This window comes from Nomascus leucogenys, chromosome 6 (genome assembly GCF_006542625.1).
Source record: "Nomascus leucogenys isolate Asia chromosome 6, Asia_NLE_v1, whole genome shotgun sequence".
In the NCBI taxonomy this organism is placed as follows: Eukaryota; Metazoa; Chordata; class Mammalia; order Primates; family Hylobatidae; genus Nomascus; species Nomascus leucogenys.
Genome location: NC_044386.1, coordinates 99,994,055 through 100,021,236, shown reverse-complemented (window position 1 = coordinate 100,021,236; position 27,182 = coordinate 99,994,055). Strand labels below are relative to the sequence as shown.

The window sequence follows — 27,182 nt, the reverse complement described above, 5'->3', positions numbered from 1 at the left end:
TCAGATGTTAAATTCCTTCTTTGTCTTTTCAAAACCAACCGGGTTCTGACAGCGTCAGCAGTCTGAAGCCTTGGATGTGCTGTTGGATGGAGAGGCCTGTGTGTGGGGTGTGGTGTTGTGATTGAATGCATTGCGGGGAGGCAGGCCTGGGCTCTGTGACCTGGGGCAGGCAACTGCACCTCCCAGTGTCTACTGTGAAAAAAATGGGGAAGACAACACTTACTGTGTAGGTTTGAGGATTACATAAGATAATGAAATGGGTCTGGCCAGCTACTGGGCACAGAATGGAGGCCCCCATCACTGTTAAAGCTCCATTTCCATTAACCCAGAAAAATGAAGCCCACCCAGCCCAAACCTGACTTCTAAATGATACAAAGTTTATCATAATTTCCACATAGTTAGCAAACATATGGCACAAAAGGCATCCCCTTACAATGCTTAACCATTCCAATTTCACATTTTTTCCAAAATGAAAGTCAACTGCTATGGGTTTTGATCCATTTAGATTGCTTTGTTGAGAGCCACCCTTGTACAGGGCTCTACACTCAGTGGTGAAGATGAGGATCAAATGCACGGATGAAGGCCGGGCATGGTAGCTCATGGTAGCTCATGCCTGTAATCTTAGCACTTTGGGAGGCCGAGGCAGGCGGATCACTTGGGGTCAGGAGTTTGAGACCAGCCTGGCCAACATGGTGAAACCCTGTCTCCACTAAAAATACAAAAATTAGCCAGGTGTGATGGCACATGCTTGTAATCCCAGCTACTCGGGAGGCTGAGGCATGAGAATCACTTGAACCTGGAAGGTGGAGGTTGCAGTGGGCCGAGATAGTACCACTGCACTCCAGCCTGGGCAATAGAGTAAGACCCTGTCTCAAAAAAAAAAAAAAAAAGCACAGACGTAATGAAGTCTGCCCACAGGGAGGTCAGGTTCTAGTAAGGAAGACAGAAAAACAACCCCCCAAACAAGCCAATGGACAAACAAATAAAACTGAAATAGTTGCTGTGAAGGAAAACAAGGGATTTAGAAGGAGGCTGGGGTGACTTTCTTAGCTAAGGTGACCACTGAGGGCATCCCTGAGACAACATGAGTGGAAAGCTGAAGGATAAGATGTCAGTAATGTGAAGAGTGAAGAAAAGGCACTCCCTCAGGGGAACAGCATGTGCAAAGGCCCTGAGGTTGGGAAAGGCATGTTCAAGGAACCAAAAGAAGGCCAGAGTGACTCAAGAGTAGTGTCCACATGAGGATGAGATGGGACCAGGTATACAGATAGCATGAAGCTATGATAAGGAGCTTGGATTTGATTCTAAGTGCCCTGTTGGCAGGTTTTAAGTAAAGACATGGCAAAATCTAATTTATGTCTTCAGAATGGCTTGGAGTAGAGTAAGAGTAAAAGCAGAGAGACCAGCAAGGAAATGACTGCAATGGTCAGAATGGGAGATGGGGTGACCTGGTTCAGGGGGGTAGGAAAGAAGAAAGAGAGGAGGGGCTGAATGTGTGGAGTGGGATTGAGGGAAGAGCTAAGCATGTTTCTTGGTTTCTGGCCTGGGCAAACAGGTGGATGGTGATGAGAGGAGGACTGTGGGCTGGGAAAGGATTCAGGCATTCTGCATTTGAGGGCTGTGGGGCATTCATGTGGCAGTGTGGAAGAGCAGTCAGTTGTTACATAGGTAAACTCCTGTCCCAGGGGTTTGTTGTGCAGATTATTTCATCACCCAGGTGTTAAGCCCAGTACCCAATAGTTATATTTTCTGCTCCTCTCCCTCCTCCCACTGTCCACCCTCAAGTAGACCCCAGTGGGCTACTACCCCAGTGGTGTATAAGCAAGCATGGAGCAGGAAGGACAGTCTGGGCTGGAGTCATCCCATGGGTAGGATTATCCAGGGAGACATCACAGGGAGGAGAGAAGGCAGCCAAGGGGAGATCCCTGGGGCAGCATCCATCATGGCTTGTAGAAGAAGGCAGAAGAGGAGAAACCAGCAGAGGAGGCCAGACGTGGGAAGAAAGCCAGGAGTGGCTGATGTTCTGAAAGGAACAAGCAGAGTGTGCAGGGAGGAGCGGGGGTTAAGAGTTCTATCCACATACGTGGCATAAATTTGGAGTCCTTTGTCAATTTGTGCAAACATAGCAATGCCTTCAACAGGAAGGCTCTACGGTCAGAGAGGCCCACTCTTAGATGCTTGTAAGACAGAATGTCAGGCACATGTTTTCTCAGAGGCATGACAAACTATTATTCCCTCTTGAAAAGTAACTCAAGGGCCTCTGTCCTTGAATAGAACGCTGCCCGCTCTATTCTTTCCTAAGGCTGAAGCAAGATGTGGGAACCCTGTGGTGAGAGGAGGTGTGTTCTCTCTCTCACCTCAGCTGAACCTGGGCTCAGGAAGCTGCGACTCCTCCATGTGAATCCTGGTTCTCTCATTCATCACCTGTGTGGCGGGAAGGTGCTTTTAGGTCACCAAGCCTCACTACACTCACCTGTAACATGAAGATGATGATGCCTACCTTCTCCAACAACTGTGCAGATTTAACAGTGCATGGGACAAGCCTTCCCATATGTTTGGCACACAGTAGGTGCTTGGTACACAGCAGCTAACAGTCACGATGTGCATGACACTGTTACTAGGGTGGCCACCCTCTTGGGCTCCCGGGTCATCCTAAATCCCTCACTCTCCTCACCATGTCTATCCAAAGCATCAGCACGCGTCAAACAACTGTCTCCTCAAGTTGCCCCCTATTTTAAATTCTTACTGCTACTGCCCATATTTTGGCCACATCACCTCTTACTTGGACAATTTTAAAAGCCTCTTGTCTTTGTTTCCAGTTATTTCCCCCATCTGTCTCTTCTGCATACCTGGGCTACTAAAGTGGTTTTTCAAAACACTGCTCTGCCTAAAATCCTCAAAGTCATCCTCGCTTACCTTTATTTTTATTTATTTTTTTATTTATTTGAGACAGTCTTGCTCGTTGCCCAGGCTGGAGTCCAATGGCACGATCTTGGCTCACTGTAATCTCTGCCTCCCAGGTTCAAGCGATTCTCTTGCCTCAGCCTCCAGAGTAGCTGGGATTACAGGCGCCCGCCCCCACACCCAGCTAATTTTTGTATTTTTAGTAGAGACAGGGTTTCACCATGTTGGCCAGGCTGGTCTTGAACTCCTGACCTCACGATCTGCCCACCTTGGCCTCCCAAAGTGCTGGGATTACAGGCGTGAGCCACAACGCCCGGCATCTTACCTTTTTATTGATTGATTGAGTGAGTGAGTGAGACTCTGTTGCCCAGACTGAAGTGCAGTGGTGCAATCTTCGCTCACTGCAACCTCTACCTCGCAGGTTCAAGCTATTCCCCTGCCTGAGCTTCCCAAGTAGCTGGGACTACAGGTGCGTGCCACCATGCCTGGCTAATTTTTGTATTTTTAGTAGAGGTTTTGCCACATTGGCCAGGCTGGTCTCAAACTCCTGGCCTCAAGTGATCTGCCCACCTTGGCCTCCCAAAGTGCTGGGATTACAGGCATGAGCCACCACACCTGGCCCTCACCTACCTTTAAATGACTGAGGAGAGAATCTATGTTCTTCAGCATGGGTTAAGAGGCCTTTCATAACTTGGCTGTACCAGGCTCATTTATCACCACTGCCCACCTCCTCCAAGTCAGCCAGTGTCACTCCAGCCACTAGGAACTGCTTAGGATTCTCCCTTTTGCACCTCTAGGGCTGCCCCTTCAGTCTAGAATGTTCACTCATTTATTCTATGCTCATCCTTTAAGATCCATCCCAGTTGTTCTCTCCCCGGGAACAATTCCTGCCTCTTCCCCATGCAGTTAACCTCTCCAGCCTCTGTGCTCTGCAATCTTTTTCTTCATGACCCTTTAGAGTTCTTCTCCTATTACATAGAACTTATTTACTGATGTGTGTCTGTCTTCCCTACTAGACTGTGAGTGACTTCCTAGCAGGGGCCCTGAGTGAGGCCATAGGTAGGACCTTGCAGCCTGCCTGGCACATAGTAGGACTAATGTCCTGCCAGCCACATCCACAGGTGCCCAGACTCTGCATCAGCTTTAAGTGGGCACTGGCAGTATGTACCTGCTGGAAGCTCTCACGCAGATGGCTCTGATCCTCAGGGTGGCAGAATTCCAAAATGTCCTTTCCCAGAAGATCCTACATAAAAGAGACAAGCTTTAATAATCCCAGATCCACTTGTAATTATTTATGTACTCACTGTGAGACAACAGTGTTCATTTCCATCTCCTTTAACTCATCTCCTTTAGCCTGTCCCATCGCAGATTTTTTTAAAAATGCAAAATTTCCCTGGGAGCCATCAGAGAACTGGCTTCTTGGTATTCATTCTAAGTACTTTTGGCATGCTCAATATCCATTTCTAATTTTGCTAAGGCACTACATCAGTAGCTTCAGAATGCAATTTTATTTTTGTTTGTCTTGGAGAGGCAAACTGCAATAAACATATTTTAATAACATAAAAAGAAAGCAAAATGATAGCCTGAGGACAGATGGGTTGCTTATGAAAACTGGAATTGTTTAAATGTGGAAATTGTAGCTCTCCTGTGGCTGAAAAAATGAGGTTATCATAAAATAACTGTACTTGTTAAAAGCCTGTTTACTATCTATTTATCATCATTAGTCTATGCTACATTCAAAGGACATAGCATTAGCCCAAAACAAAAGTGTGTTTCACAATGAAACTGATCAGAATAAGATAAACTGTTAACAGATAACTTCAAAAGTGTTGTAGTAAAGTGGTCCAGTTAAAAGTGTATTTTTTAAAATTTATTTTATGTTTTTTATTTTTTGAGATGGAGTTTCACTCTTGTCCCCCAGGCTGGAGTGCAATGGCGCGATCTCGGCTCACTGCAACCTCCGCCTCCTGGGTTCAAGCAATTCTCCTGCCTCAGCCTCCCGAGTAGCTGGGATTACAAGCACCCGCCACCATGCCCAGCTAATTTTTGTATTTTCAGTAGAGACAGGGTTTCACCATATTGGTCAGGCTGGTCTCTAACTCCTGACTTCAAGTGATCTACCTGCCTCGGCCCCCCCAAAGTGCTAGAATTACAGGCATGAGCCACCACGTCTGGCCAGGAAGTGTCTTAAATAGCAAAAGATTTAAACTAACTCATAGATCACAATCCAACTCAGCAAACAGCCTAAGTGAACGCTGACACTGGCAATGGAGGGGAAGTCCTATCTGTGTGCCAAGGAGCAACTGGATGCCCCTGTGAGGTGCCACTAGATAAATGGTCTGGCTGCCATCAGAGGTTGGGGTGAATTTGGAAACAAATCAATTTCTCCCTTTATTTCATCTAAGAATCTCAAGGTTTACATGAATCTAGAGATGCAGAATTATATGCAGGGTCCTAATAGTTCTAGTTTGAACTGCTTCTAGTCCTAAAATACACATGTCATTAAAATACTCATATCTATATATCCCAAACTTAGTTCCTCAGAATAAATATCTTTTTTCTCTTATAAAAAAAGCTTTTTATTTTTAAATAAATTTAAATCTACAGAAAAGTTGATAGTACAATAAACTGCTATATATCCTTTATGTATATTCAATAATTATCAATATGTTGTCACATTTGCATTTTTTCTTCATATATATGTATATATTCCTACATATGCATGTATATACTTAATTTCTTACTGAACCATTTGAAATTGAGTTGTGGACATCATGGCACTTCTCAAAGTATTTTAGCATGCATCTCATAAAAATGAAATTATCTTACAAAATGACAATGTGCTATCATGTGCCTAAGAAAATCAATAATTATTAAATGACATCACCCAATATTCTGTACATATTAACATTTCAATTGTCTCCTAAATATCTTTTCTATCAATATGTCTTGAGGCCCAGGACACAATTAAGGCCCTTATGTGGCATATTATTATTTTATCTCTTTGTTCTATTTTAATCTGGGACAATTGCTCCTGCCTTTTGGTTTCTCATGACATTGACTTTTCAAAAAAGAGTCTAGAACACAGACTTAAAGATGTGCCACCTATACAAAAAAAGGTTTCCAAATGCACTTGAGAAATAAGAGGTTAGGCAAAATTAGGTAGGCATCTTTACCAGGCTTTGCAGAGTCTTCCACATTAATGAGCTTTGTAATGAATATTAATAAGAGAGCCCCTTTTAATAGAACATCTTAACTCCAGTTTGTGAAAATCAACTAGAGAAACATAACAGCGAGGGCAAAGAAGAAAGAGTCCGTGTTAAGTGGCACAAGTGTTTACAACGTCCTTTCTTGCCTTGGAAGGATAGCTATCATTCTATCCAGGCAGGGTATATGGGTCTTTATGATGTTTCTCCACGTGGCCATTGTGTTGTATCTCAAATGAGGTAAGAATGTTTTAAAAACAATTAAATCTCTAGTCAATTGCCATGAGCTCAAAACTATCTACTCACCTGGGGTTGGTAGCCAATCACACTGATACATCTTGGATCCACAAACGTGATGATTCCATCAGAGTTATGCCGGGATAAGAACTCTGTGGGCACTGACATCCCATTCATGTCCATGCATACAGGAGAGCTGGTCACCTGGGATGGGGAAAATCCACCGTTGAGGTGGTGTTGACAGAGACGAGATGGAGATGGTGACAGAGATGAGAAGAATAATCCATGTGCATTTCACTTCAAAGATCTTCCCATGTCATTTAGTACAATGACCCTAAAGTGTTCAAATATCTATCCCTGGTCACATTATTAACTGTAACAGTTGGCCACTTTCTTTACATTTCTGAACTTCAGTTGCCTTATCAACCAATGGGAATAATAAAACCTATAATCTCACAGGGTGTTTGTGAGCCTTAAAAGGGATATTGCATGTTAAACCTTGGCATTTGCTCATGTTGGTGCTCAATAAATGTTAATCCCCTTCTCTTTCCCCACCTTCCCTTTACTAAGGATGGCAAACAAGCCTAAGGAACTAGTTAAAATACTTGGAGCATATATATTTGTGAACTGAATTTACCCAACTATTCTTTCTTCACCCATGTACAAGCCATACCCAGCGTTGGTCATACATGGATGAAATTGCCTATTCATTTGTCTGAAAATGGTCAGAACTAGGAAACCAGGGATTAGTGTAACTGAACCAGGTCTAGTAAGTCTCTCCTCTTCAGCATGGGGAAGACCCTTAATGTCCTAGGGAGAATGAACAGTCCAGTTGAATGAGTGGTTACTGTGTGTGCCAGACATTGAGCAAATTTAACTTTCACACAATAAAAGACACGTTCCCTGGCCTTGAGGAGCTTGCAGGGATGAGCATGCACTCAACTTACTACCTGCAACAGACAGTGAAAGAAGAGTAATTGAGGGTAGAGCTCAGTGCTATGAGAGTAGGGAGACGAGAAGGATTGATTTAGACTAAGATCAGGGAGACATTTTAGTTGGGTCTTGAAAGACGAGCAGATAAGGAGGATAAGGAAAATGAAAGGAGAAGAAGGGGAATAAGGAAATACCAGGGAGAAGAAACAGCCTGTGAACACCCCTAGAGGTGGGGGTTTATGGAAAGGGGAATGGTGCTGTGTGGGAATAAGATGAGAGAGAGGAAGAAGGCAAGGAGATGAGGTTGTAATGATGAGCTTGGACTTTATCCCATAGACCCTGGGGAAACAGTCAAGGGGGTTAAGCAGGGATGTGATGTGAGCAGAACGCAAGTTCGTGGCAACCGGCACAAGCATGGGGGATGAACTGATGCAACCCCTCAACTCAGCAAGAACTCTGCTTACAGCTCAGTCTCCTTCTCTTCTAGATTTGGCCTCAGCCTTGTCCCACAGAGTGAGACACGAAACCAAACAAATACCAAGAACACAGGTGATCAGAATAGGCATCCAAACCGACAGTCTTCTGCACTTTGTGGCAATACGCCGTCATTTAAGATTAAAAAGGCTACGAATTTTTTCTTACCTGGAGTCTCCCAATTGCCACGAGGCAATATTTACTGCCTTGTCCCACATCAGCGTCTTCTTCAGGTATGGTCATTCCTGAAATGGGAAATACCTGTGTCATCAACAATATGCCCAAGGTGAATGGGAAAGAAGAAAAGTGTCCACGATTTTATTTAAGCAATCAAAAATACAGTGAGTGTTCGCCACGCAGGGCTGGGAAGCCAGCCAATGAATTAACCAGTTCCTCACTCAGTTCCTACTTCTCTCTCTGCCTGATGTCTTTTGATAATTTTATGGTACATTATCATCTCCATCTGTGGATGATGCAGAGGAAATTAAGGAAGATGAAATGGAAATAGTTCTTCTGTACATTTGTACAACTTGGACAAAACATTTATTTAGGATATTTCAGTAAGAAGCCAATATGGGTCTTTCAGCTTATGTAAATATCTCTCTTATCTGCTGACAAAGAATGAAACAAAGACCATCTGAGGCAAAAGAAATACAAGTAAAAACCACTGAAGCTGGTTACTAACTTGTCAGGCAAGGGAGCACAACAAGTGTTTCCCCTTGTGGGGGAAAGTCAGGGTTGTTTAAGGGCTAGAAAGGAGACACTGGTGATGGTTATGCTAAGCATTGAAAACTAGTGCTCCAGATAGAAAGGAACTGGTTAAAACAATCCTCATTGTTCACAGGGGTTAGAAAACAGTCTCCTGTTTGGTCCAATGTGGGTCTGGTATCTGGGGTCCCTCGCAGTGCAAGGTTCTTAAACATCTGTAGCTGGTTAGAACTGTCGTAGTGAAAACAAGCATTCCTTTTTGATACCTCATAGGCAAGTGCTGTTAAGTAGAACATTTCCTTTTACACTGCATGACACTTAACGCAAATATTTCCACACTGGGTCGGACCAAGGGTTCACAGTGATAGAGTCACACAAGTACAGTGACAGCCCCTCACTCCAGACATTGATAAGGGCACGTTAAATATCACTATGGTTTCGTGAGCCAGAGAAATGTCACTCTCACTACACTACATTCCGTCTTCTTTCCATTCTTGTTCCATCCACCCTCTGTAGGTGACCAGTCTCTTTCATTTCTGGTTTATCCTTACTGCATTTCTTTTGCACAAATGTGCAGATACATGTACACTTTCTCATGTCCTCTTCTTTCTTCTATGAAGAGCTGTTTACTGTAGATACTCTTGGGCTTTGCTTACTTCACTGAACAGTATATGCTGGAATTCACTCCATATACATTCATACAGCTCTTCCTCAATTCTTTTTTATAACTGCACAGTGCTTCATCTTATTGATGTGCCATGGCTTATTCAACCACTAAATACTTGACGTTTAGGTGTTTCCAATATTTTGCAATGAGAAACAATGCTGCAATGAATAACCTTGTGCATATGTGTTTTATTATCATCAGAAGTGCATCTTCAGAGTGGATCCCTAGAAGTGGGATTGCTGGGTCAAAAGGTAAGTGCATATGTAGTTTTGTTTTGCCAAACTTTCCTCCAGAAGGGTTGCACCAATTTGCATTCCCACCAGGAATGTATAGGAGGTCTGCTTCCCCAGAGTCTTGGCCAACAGAATGTGCTGTCACATTATTTAATGTTTGTCAGTCTGACAGGTGAGAAATGATTTCTTAGTGTTGAACTAATTTGCATTTCTCTAATTATGAGTGAATTTGAATATTACTTCGTATGTTTGAGGACCTTTTTTATATCTTGTTTTTTAGTGAATTGTCTGCTTCTGTCTCCCACTTTTCTATTTGGATCTTTTGCCTGTCCATTTTTAAGACTTCCCTGTATTTGAGATATTAAATCCTTGTGGTATATGTTATGAATATGTTCTTCCAGATGGTCCCCTGTCTTTTGACTTTGTGGTGATTTAAAAATTTCAAAAATTTTATGTGGTAAGATTTATCAACCTTTTATTACCTCTGGAGTCTGAGTCATAGCTAGAAAGCTATTTCTTACACACAGCTTAAGGAAAAATTCACTCTTGTTTTCCTCTGATACTTTTATGGTTTTATTTTTCACATTTAGATCCCTAATCCATTCAGAGTTATTCTTTTGGGAGTTTTGGGAAATCAATCTAATTTTATCTTTCTCTAAATAGCTGTCCAGTTGCCCCATCAACATTTTCTTAAATTGCAGTGATTTGAGACACCAACTTTATCATATAATTTCCAAACAAGTTTGGGTCTAATTTTGGACTGTCTCTTCTATTCCACTGCCCAAGTGTCTATTCAGGCACTAGTACCATACCATTTTAATTATAGAGGTTTTATTGTATGTTTTAATGTCTGGTAGGACTATTCCTTGTATTTTTTCTTGGCTATTCTTGAAGGTATGTTTTTCCACAGGAACTTTGGTAGTACCAACTTATCTGACTCCATAAAATAGCTTGATAATATTTTTATTAGGATTGCATTAAATTTGTAAATTAACTTCAGGAGAACTGACATCTCCTGAAGTTATAATGTTGAGTTATCCTCCCAAGAACAAAGGATGTTTTCTCATTTGTTTAAACCTACTTTTGTCTTTCAGGAGTGTTTTCAAATTTTCCTCATATATACTTGTATTTTGTGTACTTATTAAAATTATTCCTAAGTATTTAATCCTCTTTTTACTATTGTAAATGTGTTTTTCTCTACCATTATAGCCTCTGCTTATTGTTTATGTATATGAAGGCTATTGATTTTCATATATTAACCTGAATTATTTGTTTCCATTTTATCACTGATTCACTAGGCTTTTCCAGGTGTACTATTATATAATCTGAAAACAGAGATAGTTTTCCTTTTTCGTTGTGCATTCTTTTGCCTCTAATTTCTCTTATTTAGTGGTATGGGATAATATGTCTATTATAATTTTGAATAGTAGTAGAGATAGTGGGCATTATTCCCTTGTTTCTGATCTTAGTGGAAATGTCTCAGGGCTTTCTCCATTAAATATCACCTTTTCGACTAAGATATAACATGCACGCACACATATTTATCATATTAAGTAATTATCCCTCAATTATTGTTTAGCATTTTTGCAAATCTCTTTAATGCCTTGGTTAATAATGGACAGCTGGATTCTGGTATCTGCTCTGCACTCAATCTGTTACAATATGTTGTTTTAGTTGAGGCATATGAAGAAAATATGGCCTCACACAGATATGGAAAAGGGAGAAAAAGGGGAAGCTTTTTCAGAATACTGAGTATATTTTCCTTTGGCATTTTTCCAAATCTTGACAAGTGGTAGTTTCTTAAAGCCCAATTGTAATATAAAATCCAAAACTATATGAATGAATTTTTCATACTGTCATACTGTAATATTCAATACAATATTAAAATAGGCTAGTTTGTCTAACACTTTGGATGGATCTTTTACCCATCACATAATTTTACACACTATGTATTGGTCATTTGGAAAACACTAGTTCACCATATTATACAGACCTTCTAAATGTTGACACATTGCATTATACAACATTAAAAAAAATCGCACTTGCTAATACTACCATGTATCTCATCGGAAACATCTCTAGATACTGGTCAAAATTATGGTGGCAGATACAAGCTTTCCAAAACTCAAATTTTTATTAGAAAACCTGAATTTTACCACTGACAACAAATACTGTCAATTGTTTTCCTTGAAGTGACAAGTTCAATTTTTTTTTGAGAAAATATCTGCTAAATATATAAGTTGTAATAACCACCATTTGTTTGTTAGTCATTCTTTCAAGCAAAAACTATGTTCCATGGAAAAAACACCTAGTTCAGCTCACAGCCCAAAGGAAGCATACATGCTTTCCCCTGACACAATTCCCGTGCTTTGGTATGCTGCAGAAGTTGCTTTATGCAAGTTTTCCATTCTGGGCTTAATACAACTCATAATTTTTACTGCCTCATCAGGGATATTCTTAAGTGAAGCTGGGATTTAAACATTTTTAAATTATTTTTTAATTGCAAGTGCATAGTGATAAGAAATACAATGACCACCAGGGCAGCTTGGTATCACTGCCTTGATTCACGCTAAGGCCCAGCAAGTTTACCCACCAATGCTTTTTACGCCATCAGCGCCAATGTTGACGCACAGAAAGTGGCAAATAACGTCTCAGTGTTATTATAAGAATAGTTTTAACTTTGTGTGCCCTTGAAGACGTTTCAGGGACTTCCAGGGTCCATGGACCACACCTTGAGAACTGTTGCTGCTCTATGCATTGTCATTCCCCAGAGTTTTACACCTTATCTTGTCCTTTTTATATCATTTTTCCATTGCCTCTTTCTTTTTTTCTGTTTATTGTTTTGTTTTGTTTTTTTGTTTTGAGACAGAGTTTCACTCTGTCGCCCAGGCTAGAGTGCAATGGCATGATCTTGGCTCACTGCAACTTCCACCTCCCGAGTTCAAGCGATTCTCCTGCCTCAGCCTCCTGAGTAGCTGGGATTACAGGCACCTGCCACCGCACATGGCTAATTTTTGTGTTTTTAGTAGAGACGGGGTTTCACCATCTTGGCCAGGCTGGTCTTGAACTCCTGGCCTCGTGATCCACCTGCCTCGGCCTCCCAAAGGGCTGGGATTACAGGCGTGGGCCACCGCGCCCAGCCATTGCCTCTATTTCTAACCATACATTTATGGGACCCAAGACTATGTCTCTAGTCGAGATGTTCCTTTGCAGCTCTAGACCTTGCCTTCACTTACCTACTGAAAATGTCTACCTCAGTCTCACAGGTCTTTCAAAATTGTACCCAAATCTCTCTACCAAAACATCCTCCTCTTTCTGCTCTCCATGGAAAAGACCACTAGTGACATACCTCATTTACATTCTCTCCTTCCATGCTAAGGAACACTGATTTATTCAGAGTGGCACATTGCTCCATTAAAGAGGTTCAACTGACATGGCTCTGGCCTATCAGATGGATGCAGGAGTCATGAGCATGGCTTTTGGCAACACTCCTTTCCATATGAAACACAGATATGACCGGGCAGCGCTAGCAGCCATCTGGAAAGGCAGGAAAGCTGGGGTCACACAATAAGGATTGTGGAGTGAAAGCTGGGAGAATGAGTCCTTGATTACATCACAGAACCATTGTACTAACTCTAGACTGTCTACCTTTGGATATAAAATAGATTTATTTAAGGCCCTGATATTTGGGATTTTCTGTTATATGCAGCAAAAGTCAATCGCTTACTGGTATACGTTCTAACCTCTATTAGAAGCAGCACTACCAGCAGTAACATCTGTCACTTAGTTAGACTGACCAGCAGCCAAACCTATGTCTTACTTGAAAGAAATCCTCCTTTATGAGTGATTATGGTGGAAGACAGTATACTAGCTTCCACTCTGGAAGTCAAAGAAGCTAGATTTTACCTCCCTGCATCCTTCCGGGGTGAAGGGATGGTTCAAATTCATCAGCAGAACAAAGCACAGTGTCCTGAGCAGGCTGCTGCTACTAACAGATATTCCCTGGGCTTCATGCTTCTTTAACCCATGGAAGCTGCCTAGGTTTCTGTTCATTTTCCAAAGCTGGCCCCCTTTGAATGATGGGACTCATTAACATTTATCTAAGAACTCTCTTTTTGCTAATGACATCTAGAGTTGTCTTCTGTTATGTATTAGTGACTGCATATCTCTGGTTAGAAATCTTAGCATCTTCCTGCACTATTCCTTCCTCTCACCGGTTACATATTAATGGACACCAAACCTGTCTGCTTCAACTTCACAGTTAGCTCTCCAATCATCTCCTCTCTACCCTGTTGTCTATATCACTCCTAGAAGTTGGCCACACCATTCCTCTGCAGGAAATAAACATAAATCAAAAGTCTTCATTCCGGCACACATGGCTCTTCATGACACTTACCATGTACCTACAGTTCCTCCAAACACCAAATACCAGTCAGGACTTACATGAACAGCACACATGTGCCTTTAAGGATGTCTAGTTTCTTGCTCCTCAGGAATTTAAAGAGCCCTGCCCTCTTTCGAGAGGACCAGGTGATTCTAGAATGATGAGTTGGGCTGGGCAGCAGCACACTCAGCTGACTAAAGAGCTGGCTCTGAAAGCATAGAACTAACTTACAGTAGGAGCACCAAAGCAATAAGGAAGAAGGTGTTCTCCTGCTCAGTAGATGGACAAGGGTTACTGCCCCAAGGTCTGAGATGAAGGAAGATAGGATTCCACATGGCAATGGAGTTTCAGGGTAGGAGGTGTCCTTAGAAGACACTGAGCCCAACACCCTCATGAGACTTCAGTCCCATGTCCATCTATTGCTGCTTGAACTCCTCCATGGTGGGGTGGTCACTATAGCCCCAGACAACTCAATCTATCTATCTTCTTGAAGATTTCACTTGCTGGTCCTGGACTTGCCCTTAGAGTCATACATTCTTCTGCTGTGTAGCCCTTTAGACAAGTGAAGAGTATGATTGAGTTTCTGAGTCTTTTCCGTTCTGGCACAAACCTCCTTCCATCATTTAAACTGTTCCTCCTACAAAAATAGTTTGCCCCTCTATATTCTTGTCACATTTCTGAATATGTTTCTGATTGCCTCTATTTCCCTAAAATGTGGTGCCCACAATACTTTAGATGTGATCACTACAGAGGCCTTTCACATCCTCTGGTCTGTAAGCCTGGCTTACTGATGGTAAATGAAGTGCATTCAGGAAGCAAGGTGTGAGTTATGCTGACAGTTCCCCATAACCAGAGCAGCTTTTATTTAGTCGTTGCTTTTTAAATCACAATGGAGTTATGCTTCTAGCCAAGATGAAATAACAGATCAGATTTACCTTCTTGTCAGAAACACACAAAAACAAAAGAAAAAACAAAACAAATACAATAAACGATGGTTTAGAAGACACTAGATATCAGGCAATGAACAAGAGCAATCCCTGAGAAATGGGTAACAAATAAGACAAGCCCGGTGACTGCCCCTAGCTCACAGCCTTAAGAGAGTTCTCAAGCCAGCAACTTAAATTTCACAATGTCTAGCATCAAGTAAAAAAATACCAGGCATGCAACAAAGCTGGAAAATACAACCCATAATGAAGGAAAACAGACCAAGCTGCCAAAACATGACGCAGAACTGACACAGATTTTAGAATTAGGAAACAAACACATTAACACAGTTATTATAACCGTACACTAACAGTTAAGTAGAGCTGTGAAAGAGGCAAAAAGACCCAAAGCAAGCTTCTGGAGATGAAAGCTATAATGTCTGACATTTTTTAAAAATGTACTAGACGGGGCTGGGTGTGTGGTGGCTCACGCCTGTAATCCCAGCACTTTGGGAGGCCGAAGCGGGCAGATCACTTGAGGTCAGGAGTTTGAGATCAGCCTGGCCAACATGGTGAAACCCCGTTTCTACTAAAAATACAAAAATTAGCCAGGCATGGTGGCACGTGCCTGTAATCCTAGCTACTCAGGAGGTTGAGGCAGGAGAATCGCTTCAACCCGGGAGGTGGAGATTGCAGTGAGCCGAGATCAGACCACTGTACAACAAAGCGAGACTCCGTCTCAAAAATAAAATAAAATAATAAAAAATTAAAATGTACTAGATGGTATTAATTGCATATTAGACAAGGTAGATTAGTAAACTTGACATAACAACAGAAACAATCCAAAATGAAAGATAGAAAGTAATAAAAATGTTCTTTTTCAATAAAATGAGTATCGGTGATCTCATTGGAAAACTTCAAGTGGCCTAATACATTTAAAAGTCTGTGAAGGAGGAGGGAAGGAACATGGAAAAACATTTGAAGAAATAATGGCTGAAAATTTTCCAAATTTGATACAAAGTATAAATCTTTGATAGCAAGTATATCCCATCATGACATGGGATACTGCCAGCTTGAAATGAGAATGAGCTCACACAGAATTGTCCACTGTAGCTGTGGCTGAAATCAGAGTTGGGCCACATGGATATGAAAGTGGAAGTGGACACCACAAGGACCTGTTAGAGTGATCTAATCTCTCTGACCCTCTGTTACCTTACACATAAAATGGGTATCAGAATGCTCACCTTATGGGATGCTAGAAAGATGTGTGTGGGGCACCCCACCTGAGGCCTGAATGTCAGCTTCCTTCTCATTTACCTGACCTGCTTCCCCAGTTACTGGTAAACATGTATGTTTGTGGGCAAAGAAGGCAAGAGTCATATATGCACTTTTTTTTTTTTTGACCGGGTCTGGCTCTGTTACCGAGGCTGGAGTGCAGTGGCACGATCTTGGTTCACTGCAGTCTTGACCTCCCAGGCTCAAGCCATCCTCCCATGTCTGCCTCCTGAGTAGCTGGGACCACAGGCACGTGCCACTACACTGGCTAATTTTTTTGCACTTGTAGAGATGGGGGTTCACCATGTTGCCCAGGCTGGCACAAATGCACTTTTGCCATACTTAGGAATCAGGAATCAATGCCACAGGCCAGACAGGAAGCAGAGAACAGCATAAAGAACCCTCTAATCCAGCTGGCATAAAGAAAACGATGTTCTTCTCAGTCCTACCCTTTGGAGGGATCTTTCGGTAATAGGGTCTGACTGGCTAAAACTTGAGACCATCTACCTAGAGATAACAAACTCCAGTTCCTTCATTTGTTCCTCATTCAATGAGCATCAATGGAGAACTTCCGCAGATTTTTTTAAATATCCATACATTTTCTTTATATTCCTTCCATCAAGGGTTGAAGTTAGATTCCTCTGCGACTATTTTGACCAATAAAATACAGTGGAAGTGACACTATGTGACTTCTAGACTAGCAGCTCAGATACTGAGGAGCAGAAACATGCCATCCTACTATACCCTGTCTAATTCCTAACACACAAAATCTATGAATATAATAAAATAGTGGTGGTTTTATGCAAATCAATAAAATAAAATAATTCTCAATTGTAAGTTTCATCAGCCTAGAAGTGGATAGAAAGAGACTTGATGGGGGCCCTAAGATACCAGTCCTTTAAGCACATAAGGGAGCTCATTTGTAAGAATGCATTTTAATCAACCAAGTAGAATAATGTTAAAATAACAAGCTGGCTTTACAGAAGTGAAGTGGGAAAGCTGCAACTTATTAAAAAGTGTATGTCTTAATATAGGCAAAGAATGTTTAGTTGTGAATGAGATTCAAGTGTGTGTATGTAAAATTTCCAGAATGTCTTCAGTAAATCCAAATTCATTAACGGAATGAATGCTTTATGTGCCTAAGTGTGATGTTCTCAGGACACTGGGCTCAGCTTCCCTATGGAAGCAATGTCATCTAAATCAGAAGGGCCAGCATTTGTAAAGGAGGCCCTGACACCAACACTGACCAGCAGCCACAGAGATCCAACTGCCAGTGAACCTGTGCCCATTGCCACTCATGTGACCAGGGTCTTGATGGATGACTGCAGGAAGGCAGTAGGGGAGGGCTCTGCCATTAGCAGGTGGAAAAGACTTAGGAGTTCATACATGCTGTTTGTGACAAAATGCCTCTATGACAGGGCGGGGCTGTGCAATCTCCATATTGTCATCTGGATATCGGATGTTTTTCTATCTTCCAAGCATTGTTTCCACAATATCCTCAAACAGTACATGAACTTTAAAAGTGGGTTTTACTCCTACTACTCAATAACGAAAACACAAATATCCTCAATTAAAAAATGGTCAAGATGGATTAAAGATTTAAATATAAGACCTAGAAGAAAATCCTAGGAAACACCATTCTGGATATCAGCCTTGGGAAAGAATTTATGACTAAGTTCTAAAAAGCAATCGCAACAAAAAAAAATTGACAAGTAGGACCTAATTAAACAAAAGAGTTTCTGCAAAGCAAATGAAACTATCAACAGAGTAGGCAGACAGCCTACAGAATGAGAGAAAATGTTTGCAAACTATGCATCTAACAAAGGTCTAAGACCCAGAATCTATAAGGAACTTAAACAATTCAACAAGTAAACAACAAATAACCCCATTAAAAAGTGGGTAAAATATATGAAAAGACTCTTCTCAAAAGAAGACATACAAGTGGCCAACAGACATGAAAAAATGCTCAACATCACTAATCATCAGAGAAATACCAAACAAAACCACAGAGATACCATCTCACACCGGTCAGAATGGGTATTATTAAAAAGTCAAAAAACAACAGATGCTGGCAAAGCTGCAGAGAAAAGGGAATGCTTATACACTGTTGGTGGGAATGTAAATTAGTTCAGCCACTGTGGAAAGCAGCAGTTTGGAGAGTTCTCAAAAAACTTAGAACTACCATTTGACCCAGCAATCCCATTACTGGGTATATATCCAAAGGAAAATGTAAATTGTTCTACCAAAAAGACACGTGCCCTCATCACAGTATTATTCACAATAGCAAAGACACAAAATCAATCTAGGTGCCCATCTAGAGTGGACCAGATAAAGAAAATGTGGCACATATACACCATGGAATACTACACGGCCATAAAAAGAATGAAATCATGTCCTCTGCAGCAACATGGATACAGCTGAAGGCCATTATTGTAAATGAATTAATGCAGGAACAGAAAGCCAAATACCACATGTTCTCACTTATAAGTGGGAACTAAACATAGGGTACTCATGGATATAAAGATGGCAACAATAGACACTGGGATTACTAGATGGGGGAGGGAGGAGGGCAAAGGTTTCAAAACTACCTATTGGGTACTATGCTATGTGAGTGATGGGATCAACCATACCGTAAACCTCAGCAACAGCAATATACCTAGGCAATAAACCTGCACGTGTACCTACTGAATCTAAAATAAAAAGCGAAATTACAAAAAAATAAAATGAGCAAAAGATCTGAATATTACTCCAAAGAAGACATACAAATGGCTAATAAGCACATGAAAAGAGCTCAACATCATTCGTCGTTAAGGAAACAGAAATCAATTCCACAGTGAGATACCCCTTCACACCCATTAAGATGGCTATCATAATTTACAAAAAAGGCAATAATGTGTTAGTGAAGATGCGAGAAACTGGAACACTCACACACTGCTGGTGGAAATGTAAAATGGTGCGACTACTTCAGAAAACAGTCTAGCAGTTTCTCATGAGGTTAAACGTGGAGCTACCACATGACTCAGCAATTCCATTCTTAGGTCACATCCAAGAGAAATAAAGCTTTATGTCTGCATAAAAACTGGACTCTCGGCTGCTGTGAATTGTGCTGCAATGAACACGGGGGCATAGATGTCTCTTTGATATATTGATTTCCTTTCCTTCGGATAAATACCCAGTAGTGGGATTGCTGGATCATGTGGTAGTTCTATTTGTAGTTTTCTGAGGAACTTTCATACTGTTCTCCATAGTGGTTGTACCAATTTACATTCCCAACAACAGCGTATAACAGTTTCCTTTTCTCCACATCCTTGCCAACATTTATTATTAATACTTTTTGTCTTTTTGATAATAGCCATCCTAGATGGGGTGAGATAATACCTCATTGTGATTTTGGTTTGCATTTCCCTGAGGATTAGCAACACTAAGATAATTTTTTTCATACATTTGAGAATTTTGTTCATACATTTTTTGGCCATTTCATACTCAATCTTTGAATAGATTTTCCAGTGACTGGATTAGGTTTTTCATATAGATAATCATGACATCTCCAACAATGTTAATTCTGTCTTCCCTTTCTTTTCTACCTCTTAAGTAATTATATTTTATTTCCTTAACTTATTGCCTTGGAAATTCCAAAACGTTGTTGAATAACAATGAGCATTCCTCTCAGATTCTTCACTTTTTTGAGAACCCTTCTAATATTTAATCACTCTGCATGAGATATTAATTATGGTTTCAAGTGTGTGTTTCATCTATGTTAAGAAAATATATTTCTATTATTAGTTTACAAAGATATTTCTCCATTAAAAATTAATACCTAAACTTATATTTTGTCAATAGTTTTTTCCTTGGATTATGTACATTAGCAGATTTCCTAATGATAAACCACCCAAGCATTTTTGTCATTAGTATGTATTTCTATAACTGTTAATTTGATTTGCTAGTATTGTATTTAGTATCTTTATCCTAACACATGAAATTGGGTTCATAGTTTGTAGGTTTTTGTTTCAAAGTTGTGCTAACTTCACAAATCAGTCTACTTTCTAACTTTTCTCATGCTCTGGAAGTGTTTAAATAATTTACCCATAAAGCTTTCAAGGCCTGGAACCATTTGGGGTGCAGTTTTGTCAGCTTTCTCAATTTCTTGCCTAGCTTTGATCTTTTCTCATTAAAAAAATACAAAAGAAAAAAAAATTTTTTTGATTCAAATTTGGTTACTTATTTCCTTCCAGGAATTAGCTTTCTTTTGAAAAGTTTTGACACAAAAATCTAAGTTATGCACACTATTTGTTCATAAATTTTTAAACTTTGTTAAATTTATTTATTCTTAATATTCATTTATTTTCATTCTTTTTAAAATTACAATAGACTTGTCAAGGATTTTCTCTTTTACCAGTCTTGATGAAGAATTATTTATCAATTGGATAATACTTTGGTTTTCTAATTTAATTTTTCTTATTTTTACTTCTTTCATTAATTCCTTCCTCTCAGTTTGCCTATGGCATTCTATTATTCTTTTTCTATTTTCATTAGTTAATAATTCATAAGTAAAATTTTTAGTTTTCCCACATTTAATAATAAAAACATTTTAAGCCACAGGTTTCCTCTAAACATTGTTTTGGCCACATCCCCTTATTGTGGAGTGGGGGCCATGGTTTTAATTACAAAATAGTCCATATTTAGTGTTTTGATTTCCATCCTTCACCAGAAGCTAGTTGGGACAGGTTCCTTTGTACAAATAACTGATTTTTTAAAATGTAACTTCTTGTTATGAATTTTTAGATTTATTGCATTGGGGTTAAAAAAAATGGGCTTTCCAAGTTCTATAAGTTTGAGATTTATTAAAATTTTGAAAATCCATTATTAAAATGTTAAAATTTGACATTGAATATCTATGCATGTGGAATCAAGATTACTGGCTATATTGTATAATCCTCTAAATCCTTATTTACATTTCAATGGCTTCATTTGTCAAAATCTAAAAAAAGTACATTAAAGGTATAATGCAAAAGGTGGTTTATTCAATTTCTTCTTGTATGTCTAATAGTTTTGCTTCGTATATTTAAATATTATAAAGTTTCATGACTTCTTTGTTTTACTATAAACTCTTCTTTTTGGCAATATAAATATACCTTTCCATTTCCATTAAACACATTCTGTTTCAAATTTACTTAGCTCAACATACATATTCCTTCATCTTCACATGGCATTCTCCTTGTGTCCCACGTCTGTGTCCAAATTCCCCCTTTTATAAGGATATCAGTCATACTGGATTAGGGACTCACCCTAATAGGTAGGTATGACCTCATCTTAACTAACTATATGAGAAAAGACCCTATTTCCAAATATGGTCACATTTTGAAGCACTGTTATAAATAGTTAGACAGGTATGAGTGGGGCAGGAGAGGGCTCCCCCTGCAACCCCTCCTGCCAGGGATGTCAGTGGTAACTCGGGTACCTTCCACCAGTAACCGTACTGGAGGTTGGGACTTCAACATAGGAATTTTTGGAGGTACACAAATATTTTATATGTTTACTCTTGCCCTTTTCTCTACCAGGTCAGGCATGGCATGCGTACAGCACAGGAACTGAGAGAATCTGCTCCTGTATCCACGGCACGCATCATGGATTGATCATGGACATTTTCCCACTAGTTACAGAAGCAGATCCTAAACAGTTAATCAAAACATATCATGAAATCAAACCTACTTGTCATTAAAAATATTTAGTGTTTTAATATAAAGTTGTATAAATTCTCTCAATAATAATTAGGTTAAAATTTTAAGTAGTGATATTGGTAAACCTGGGTACCTTCTGGTGAGGTACTGCAGGGGGTATAACTGGGAGATACCAAGAGGAATTTAGTCGCCATTCACCAAAATTCCTGCTGTGTTCTAAGCTCTGTGTTCAGGAGTTTAAATAATATGGTCCTTGTTCTCTTGGACTGCCAGGTAAGCAGGGGAGACAAATAGATGCAAAAATGGCCATAATACAAAGCAGGAAGTGAGAAAGTCCATACAAAGCAAGTGGCTGGGAAGCTGGTGGCAGAACTGGTGAAGGTTCCTTGGAGCAGGACTCATCAGAATTGGCCTTTGTAGATTTGGTGGGACCAGCAGAGCCTGTGGAAAGAGTGCTCTGGGCTGTGGATGAAAGAGTGCTCTAGGTTTAAGGGGGAGGGAGGGGCAGTGTCATGTAATGATGGCTCTGGCAGAGTTACACTGAACATCACCCTGAGGCCACCAGCTTGAAGCTTTGAGCACCCCTGCAGTCAGGTCAGGGCAGAGGCTCCTCCATAGCCTGTCATGTAAGATAAATGACCACAAAAGCACTTCATTCATCTGGAAATTACCCCTTTACCAATCTCAGCTGACCGGAACAAGGTCTCTGTGCAGCCGTGACAGATGCCCCAAAGGCCAAGCACTAAAACCTAGATGCTTCACTCAGGAAAGTCGGCTGGTTCCTGACTCACAGCCTGTTTTGCTTCCTTTTACCCATGATGCTGATATAGGAGTTAAGAAGAAATTATTTAGGCAGATAGTGGGGGTAAGGAAGTCCTCAGTAAGGTTTTCCTTTAATGAAAAGCAGCTCCCAAATCATTTTCTTTTCTAACAAAGAACAGCTTGTAAAATTGAGCTGCAGACATAGACAAGGAAGCTGGAAGCTTGCACGGGTGAATGTCAGCAGCTGTGTCAATAGGAAAAGGGTACCTGGGGGCTAGACATGTCCAATATGGTGGCTCCATCTTCCCCTTTCCTTGTCAACCTGGTGCACAGTAAGGGGCAGGCAACATGGCACTGGCCAAGTAGAGATCCCATTTGCATAATAAAAGATTAGGGTGGGGTGGCCAGTTTCCTGGCAAGCTATGTAAACGTCACACCTGGTCCAACCAATCTTCAGGCCTTGTGTAAATCAGACCCTGGCTCCTCAAGCCTGTCTATAAAACCCTGTGCACTCTGCTGGTCCCACTCAGGCACCCCTGTCTCACAGGAGAGAGAACCGTTCTCCTTTCTCTTTCTTTTGCCTGTTAAACCTCTGCTGCTCTTAACCTCACTCCATGTGTGTCTGTGTCCTTGATTTCCTCGGCATGAGGCAACGAACCTCGGGTATTTACCCCAGACAACCATGCTGCTTCAATGCCAGCAAGTTGTGCTGTTTGGTTTTCTAGACCATAAAAGGATGTGATTGGATTGGGTTGGTGTAAAAGCAGACATGCAGAGAGAAACAAGAAGTGTCAGCTACCAGCAGGAGGTAGGACAGTGAATCCTTACATAAAAAGACATAAAAATAACTGAAAAACAAACAACAAACAAAACAACAAATGCCACAGGGACATGGGCTGAAAAGCTTTATGTACTTGGAAAAGCCCCGAGGACATCTCTGAATGGAGAGCTCTGCATTTGTAATGAGTGCTCTGAGTAAACAGGGAAAGAGGAAAGCATGTCCCGGGCCTTTTATTTAAACAGACAGAAAAAACCCTGTGTGATGCAAAACAACATAAGCAAAATTAAAAGACAAAGACAGGTTGAACGGAAATTTTGTAGCACATACAGTAGTCAGACAGCTAACCTTCATAATGTTTTAAAGACCTCATAAGAGGAAATCAGAAAAGCACAAATCCCCTGGTAGAAAAATGGGCATACAGCATGAACAGGCAACTCACTAGGAAATACAGACAGCAAATATACCCAGGGAAGATGCTCAATTTCACTAATGAAGAAAATCTAATTTAAAATATGTCATTCCTCTCCCCCACAAACTATCAGACTGGCAAAACTGACAAAAGAATAAAAACATCTAGAGTTAGTAGTGTAACAGTGAAACAGCAAAATAATGAACATAACTGACTCCATTTTTGTTTAAGAGGCCTTTACCCATTCCTGCCTGTAGGCTAGGAAGATTTTAGAGCACTGACATAACGACTGCAAAAACAGCAATCACGTGTTTTATAAAACTAACTCTGGGACTAAAGGAGAAATATGTAAACAACTAACTATGTTTTTGTTAAAGATTTGTAGGAGCATTGTGACCTGACCAAGGACAAAAAAGTTCCCAATCTCATCGGATCCTTGCTCCCAGATGTCTGCGGTAGTCCATTACCTCTTGATCCTACCCACCTCCTCTTCCTCCTGCCCTGAATGTAGAAAGAGCCTAAAATTTGTACTGACTTCAGATGGTACTTTAGGATGCTGATCCACCATCTTTCTGATTTGTTGGCTCTCTGAATAAATCTGCTTTTCCTCCCACTAAATCTTGTCTCTCCTGTATGGCTTTTGAGCAGAGAACGGCTGAACCTGGGTTCAGGTACAGTAGGAGTGTGGGAAAAAAGGTATACCTATCCTGTTCGGCAGGGTAACTATCAAAACTTAAGTGTATCATTCCTATAGCACTTCTTAGCTATCTTCAGAAATACCAGTATTCATGGATAAAGATTCACACGCGAGGACGTCCACTACAGTATCTTTTGCAAGAGCTGCAGACTGAAAACAACATTCATGTTCCCAGTGGGGAATGGTTGGCAGAATATTATGCAGCCATTTAAAGGAACAAGGTAGAATGAACTAATACAAATCTGTATTCATTTGGAAAGGTATTTATGACATCCACAATAAGCTAAAAAGAAACAAGATCATGTAATAAAATATATATGAGCTCTATTTTTTAAATACAAAAGTCTAAAATGATAAGTGCTGGAATATTGTCAATTGGTTTTTAGGGGTTGGACTAGGGTAGGAAGAGGGACTATTCATAACCTTTTAAAAGTTTAAAAGCAAGTTCAGTTTACAAGTAATTTTTACTTTATTTTGCAAGGTTTTCTATATCTTTCAAGTTTCATTAATGAACATGAACCATTTTTGTAATCATTTTCTTAAAAAGACAAAAAAATAAAAGAAGGTAAGCAATGATGTTTTGGTACTTAAAAAGTTACGCTTTGCAGAGCTGGGAAATTTTCTCACATTGTATGTCATTCTCAAACAATGCCAGAAACATGAGTGTGGTGTACCATTCTGACTCCAGAACCTTGCCCCTCAATGATCAAATTGAGAGATAACATGCCTGATGATGGTAGGAGTTTAATTCTAAAACATTTGGCAGAGTTGCAACATTTCTTTCCAAATTTACTGCCACTAAATCATGGAAATGAACAAGCATCTTCCTTTGCCTAAAGGGGAAGTTGCAAATGAGTATTTTCTGTACAAACTTGGACTTAGAAGACAGAGCTTCATTTCCAATAAATCAGAATCTGTAAACACAGTGTTTGCTACAGGGCCATAAAAATAAAGACACAGTGAGGTGAAAAGAGGACATCAGGAAAATGGAATGAGGGGGCACAACAACTGTCCCTCTTGGGGCCTCATCAGTAAAGAGAGAAGTGGGCCAGGAAGCCCCCAGGCTTCTGGCCACTGTGTGCTTCTGAGTTAGCTTCATCTTCACTGGCACAAGAGCAGTGGGATTCAATGGGAACACAGTTGGTCGTTTCTTTTTTTTTTTTTTTTTTGAGACGGAGTCTCGCTCTGTCACCCAGGCTGGAGTGCAGTGGCACAGTCTTGGCTCACTGCAAGCTCCGCCTCCCAGGTTCACGCCATTCTCCTGCCTCAGCCTCTCCAAGTAGCTGGGACTACAGGCGCCTGCCACCACGCCCAGCTAATTTTTTGTATTTTTAGTAGAGACGGGGTTTCACCGTGATCTCGATTTCCTGACCTCATGATCCGCCCGCCTTGGCCTCCCAAAGTGCTGGGATTACAAGCGTGAGCCACCACGCCCGGCCACAGTTGGTCATTTCTTAAGGGAGGCAGAGGAACCTAGAACCTTGAATCCTTTCCATGCCTTAGCTGTGGAACTTCATTGTTATTTTCAACTTTCAGTTGTAAAAAATTCACAGAAACCATGACATGCTTCATTGGCTGGCTTCTCCCCCATGTCTCACTTCTAGAAGCTGAAAATGCCCCTCAGAGCAGGATGGGCATCTGAAGGGTAGGGCCGTGTTGCAGTCCATCTGCCACTCAGCCAGTTTCGGGGCAACACCATTACCCCAACTTCCATTACCATATTTCTGCCTGGGGCACCCCAGGCTGGCTTGTGTTGACCGTTCCTCCATGACTTTTAAAATTTGCCAACTCGTCATCCATCACAGTGGCCTCTCCAGTAGCCCCTGCGTCCTTATCCTGCTATCACCTCTTACCGTCATCAGTGTTCTTCCACTTCCTGCTCCACACTCTTCCCCGTAAGGATCAGTCTCCACCTGCCCCTGTTCCCCTTTCCCAAATTAACCAGTTCCCAAACGAGTTCCTTCCACTCAGCACCTGAGAACTGTATTCCATCCTTGCCCTTGGCTGTCTACCTCTTGTGGGCTCTGTGCTCTGGTCTGCCCCCATGGCCCTCCCTGGCTGTCAATCCCCTCCCCAACAGTGGCTGCTCCTTTCTCCAATAGCCCCTGGCCATGGACCCAGTCCCTCCTCCCTGGTGCTGCCTCCACACAACGCTTCTGTTCCTGGTGCTCAAAAGTCTCTTCTTGTTGCAAACTCACCTCCACTGTCCACTCCCACCACTCTCTCCTCTTCTTCCTGCTTCTCCCTGACCATTGTCTACCTGATCTCCACTTTCATCTTGTCAAAGCACAGACTTGACGATATTTGAGCCCCTTTTCAAAAAACCTCAAAGGTCTCCCACTGGTCAACAATTTCAAAGCCATTCATTCCATTTGTGAAAATGATTCTAGTGAATACTCCCTTGAAAGCACATATCAGGATCTGTTTTGGTGATCAGCTCATCTAAATAAGAATAGTGACAGTAAGACAGTTATGAAAGGCAAATATTTTTGATAGAAGAATAAAATAACTTTCTGCTACAGAGGGTGGCTGAGTGCTTCTTCCTCTCTCTCCCAATAGCATGCTGGCCACTCACAGGGCCTTTTAGAAAGTGACCTGTGGCCCAAGCACATGGAGCAAAGCATGCATCTGTCCTTTGGAGAGGACTATTCAGAGCACATCAGCTGAGCTCCTCTTGATACAGGAAGACACAAATCTTTATATTTGAGATGGTGGTGATAAGATTCTTTGAAGGTCAGGGACATAGGCTACCACTGTGAGGGCCTCACAATGGTACAATGAATAGCAAAACTGCCTCCAGGAAGGATCCTTTAAAGGGAAAATGGTCATCACAGCTGACACCAACAATGATGGAAGCAATGGTAGAAGACTGGGGGCAGTGCAGCTTGGGGGTCATCAAGGCTCAAGCTCT

The 27,182-nt window shown here is 41.0% G+C and overlaps 1 protein-coding gene across 6 annotated transcripts in view; it reads right to left on the bottom strand.

The window, feature by feature from the left end:
- The window catches only part of ARNT2 (aryl hydrocarbon receptor nuclear translocator 2), a 201,153-nt gene that overhangs the window by 44,332 nt on the left and 129,639 nt on the right, over nt 1-27,182 (bottom strand). For all 6 annotated transcript variants that reach the window (XM_030814898.1, XM_030814894.1, XM_030814897.1 and 3 more), the window contains exons 9-11: nt 7,923-7,999; nt 6,417-6,551; nt 4,073-4,147 (exon numbers count right to left, since the gene is read on the bottom strand). In XM_030814898.1, coding sequence (XP_030670758.1) covers nt 4,073-4,147; nt 6,417-6,551; nt 7,923-7,999 — 287 coding nt within the window. The remainder of the gene's footprint in view (nt 1-4,072; nt 4,148-6,416; nt 6,552-7,922; nt 8,000-27,182) is intronic.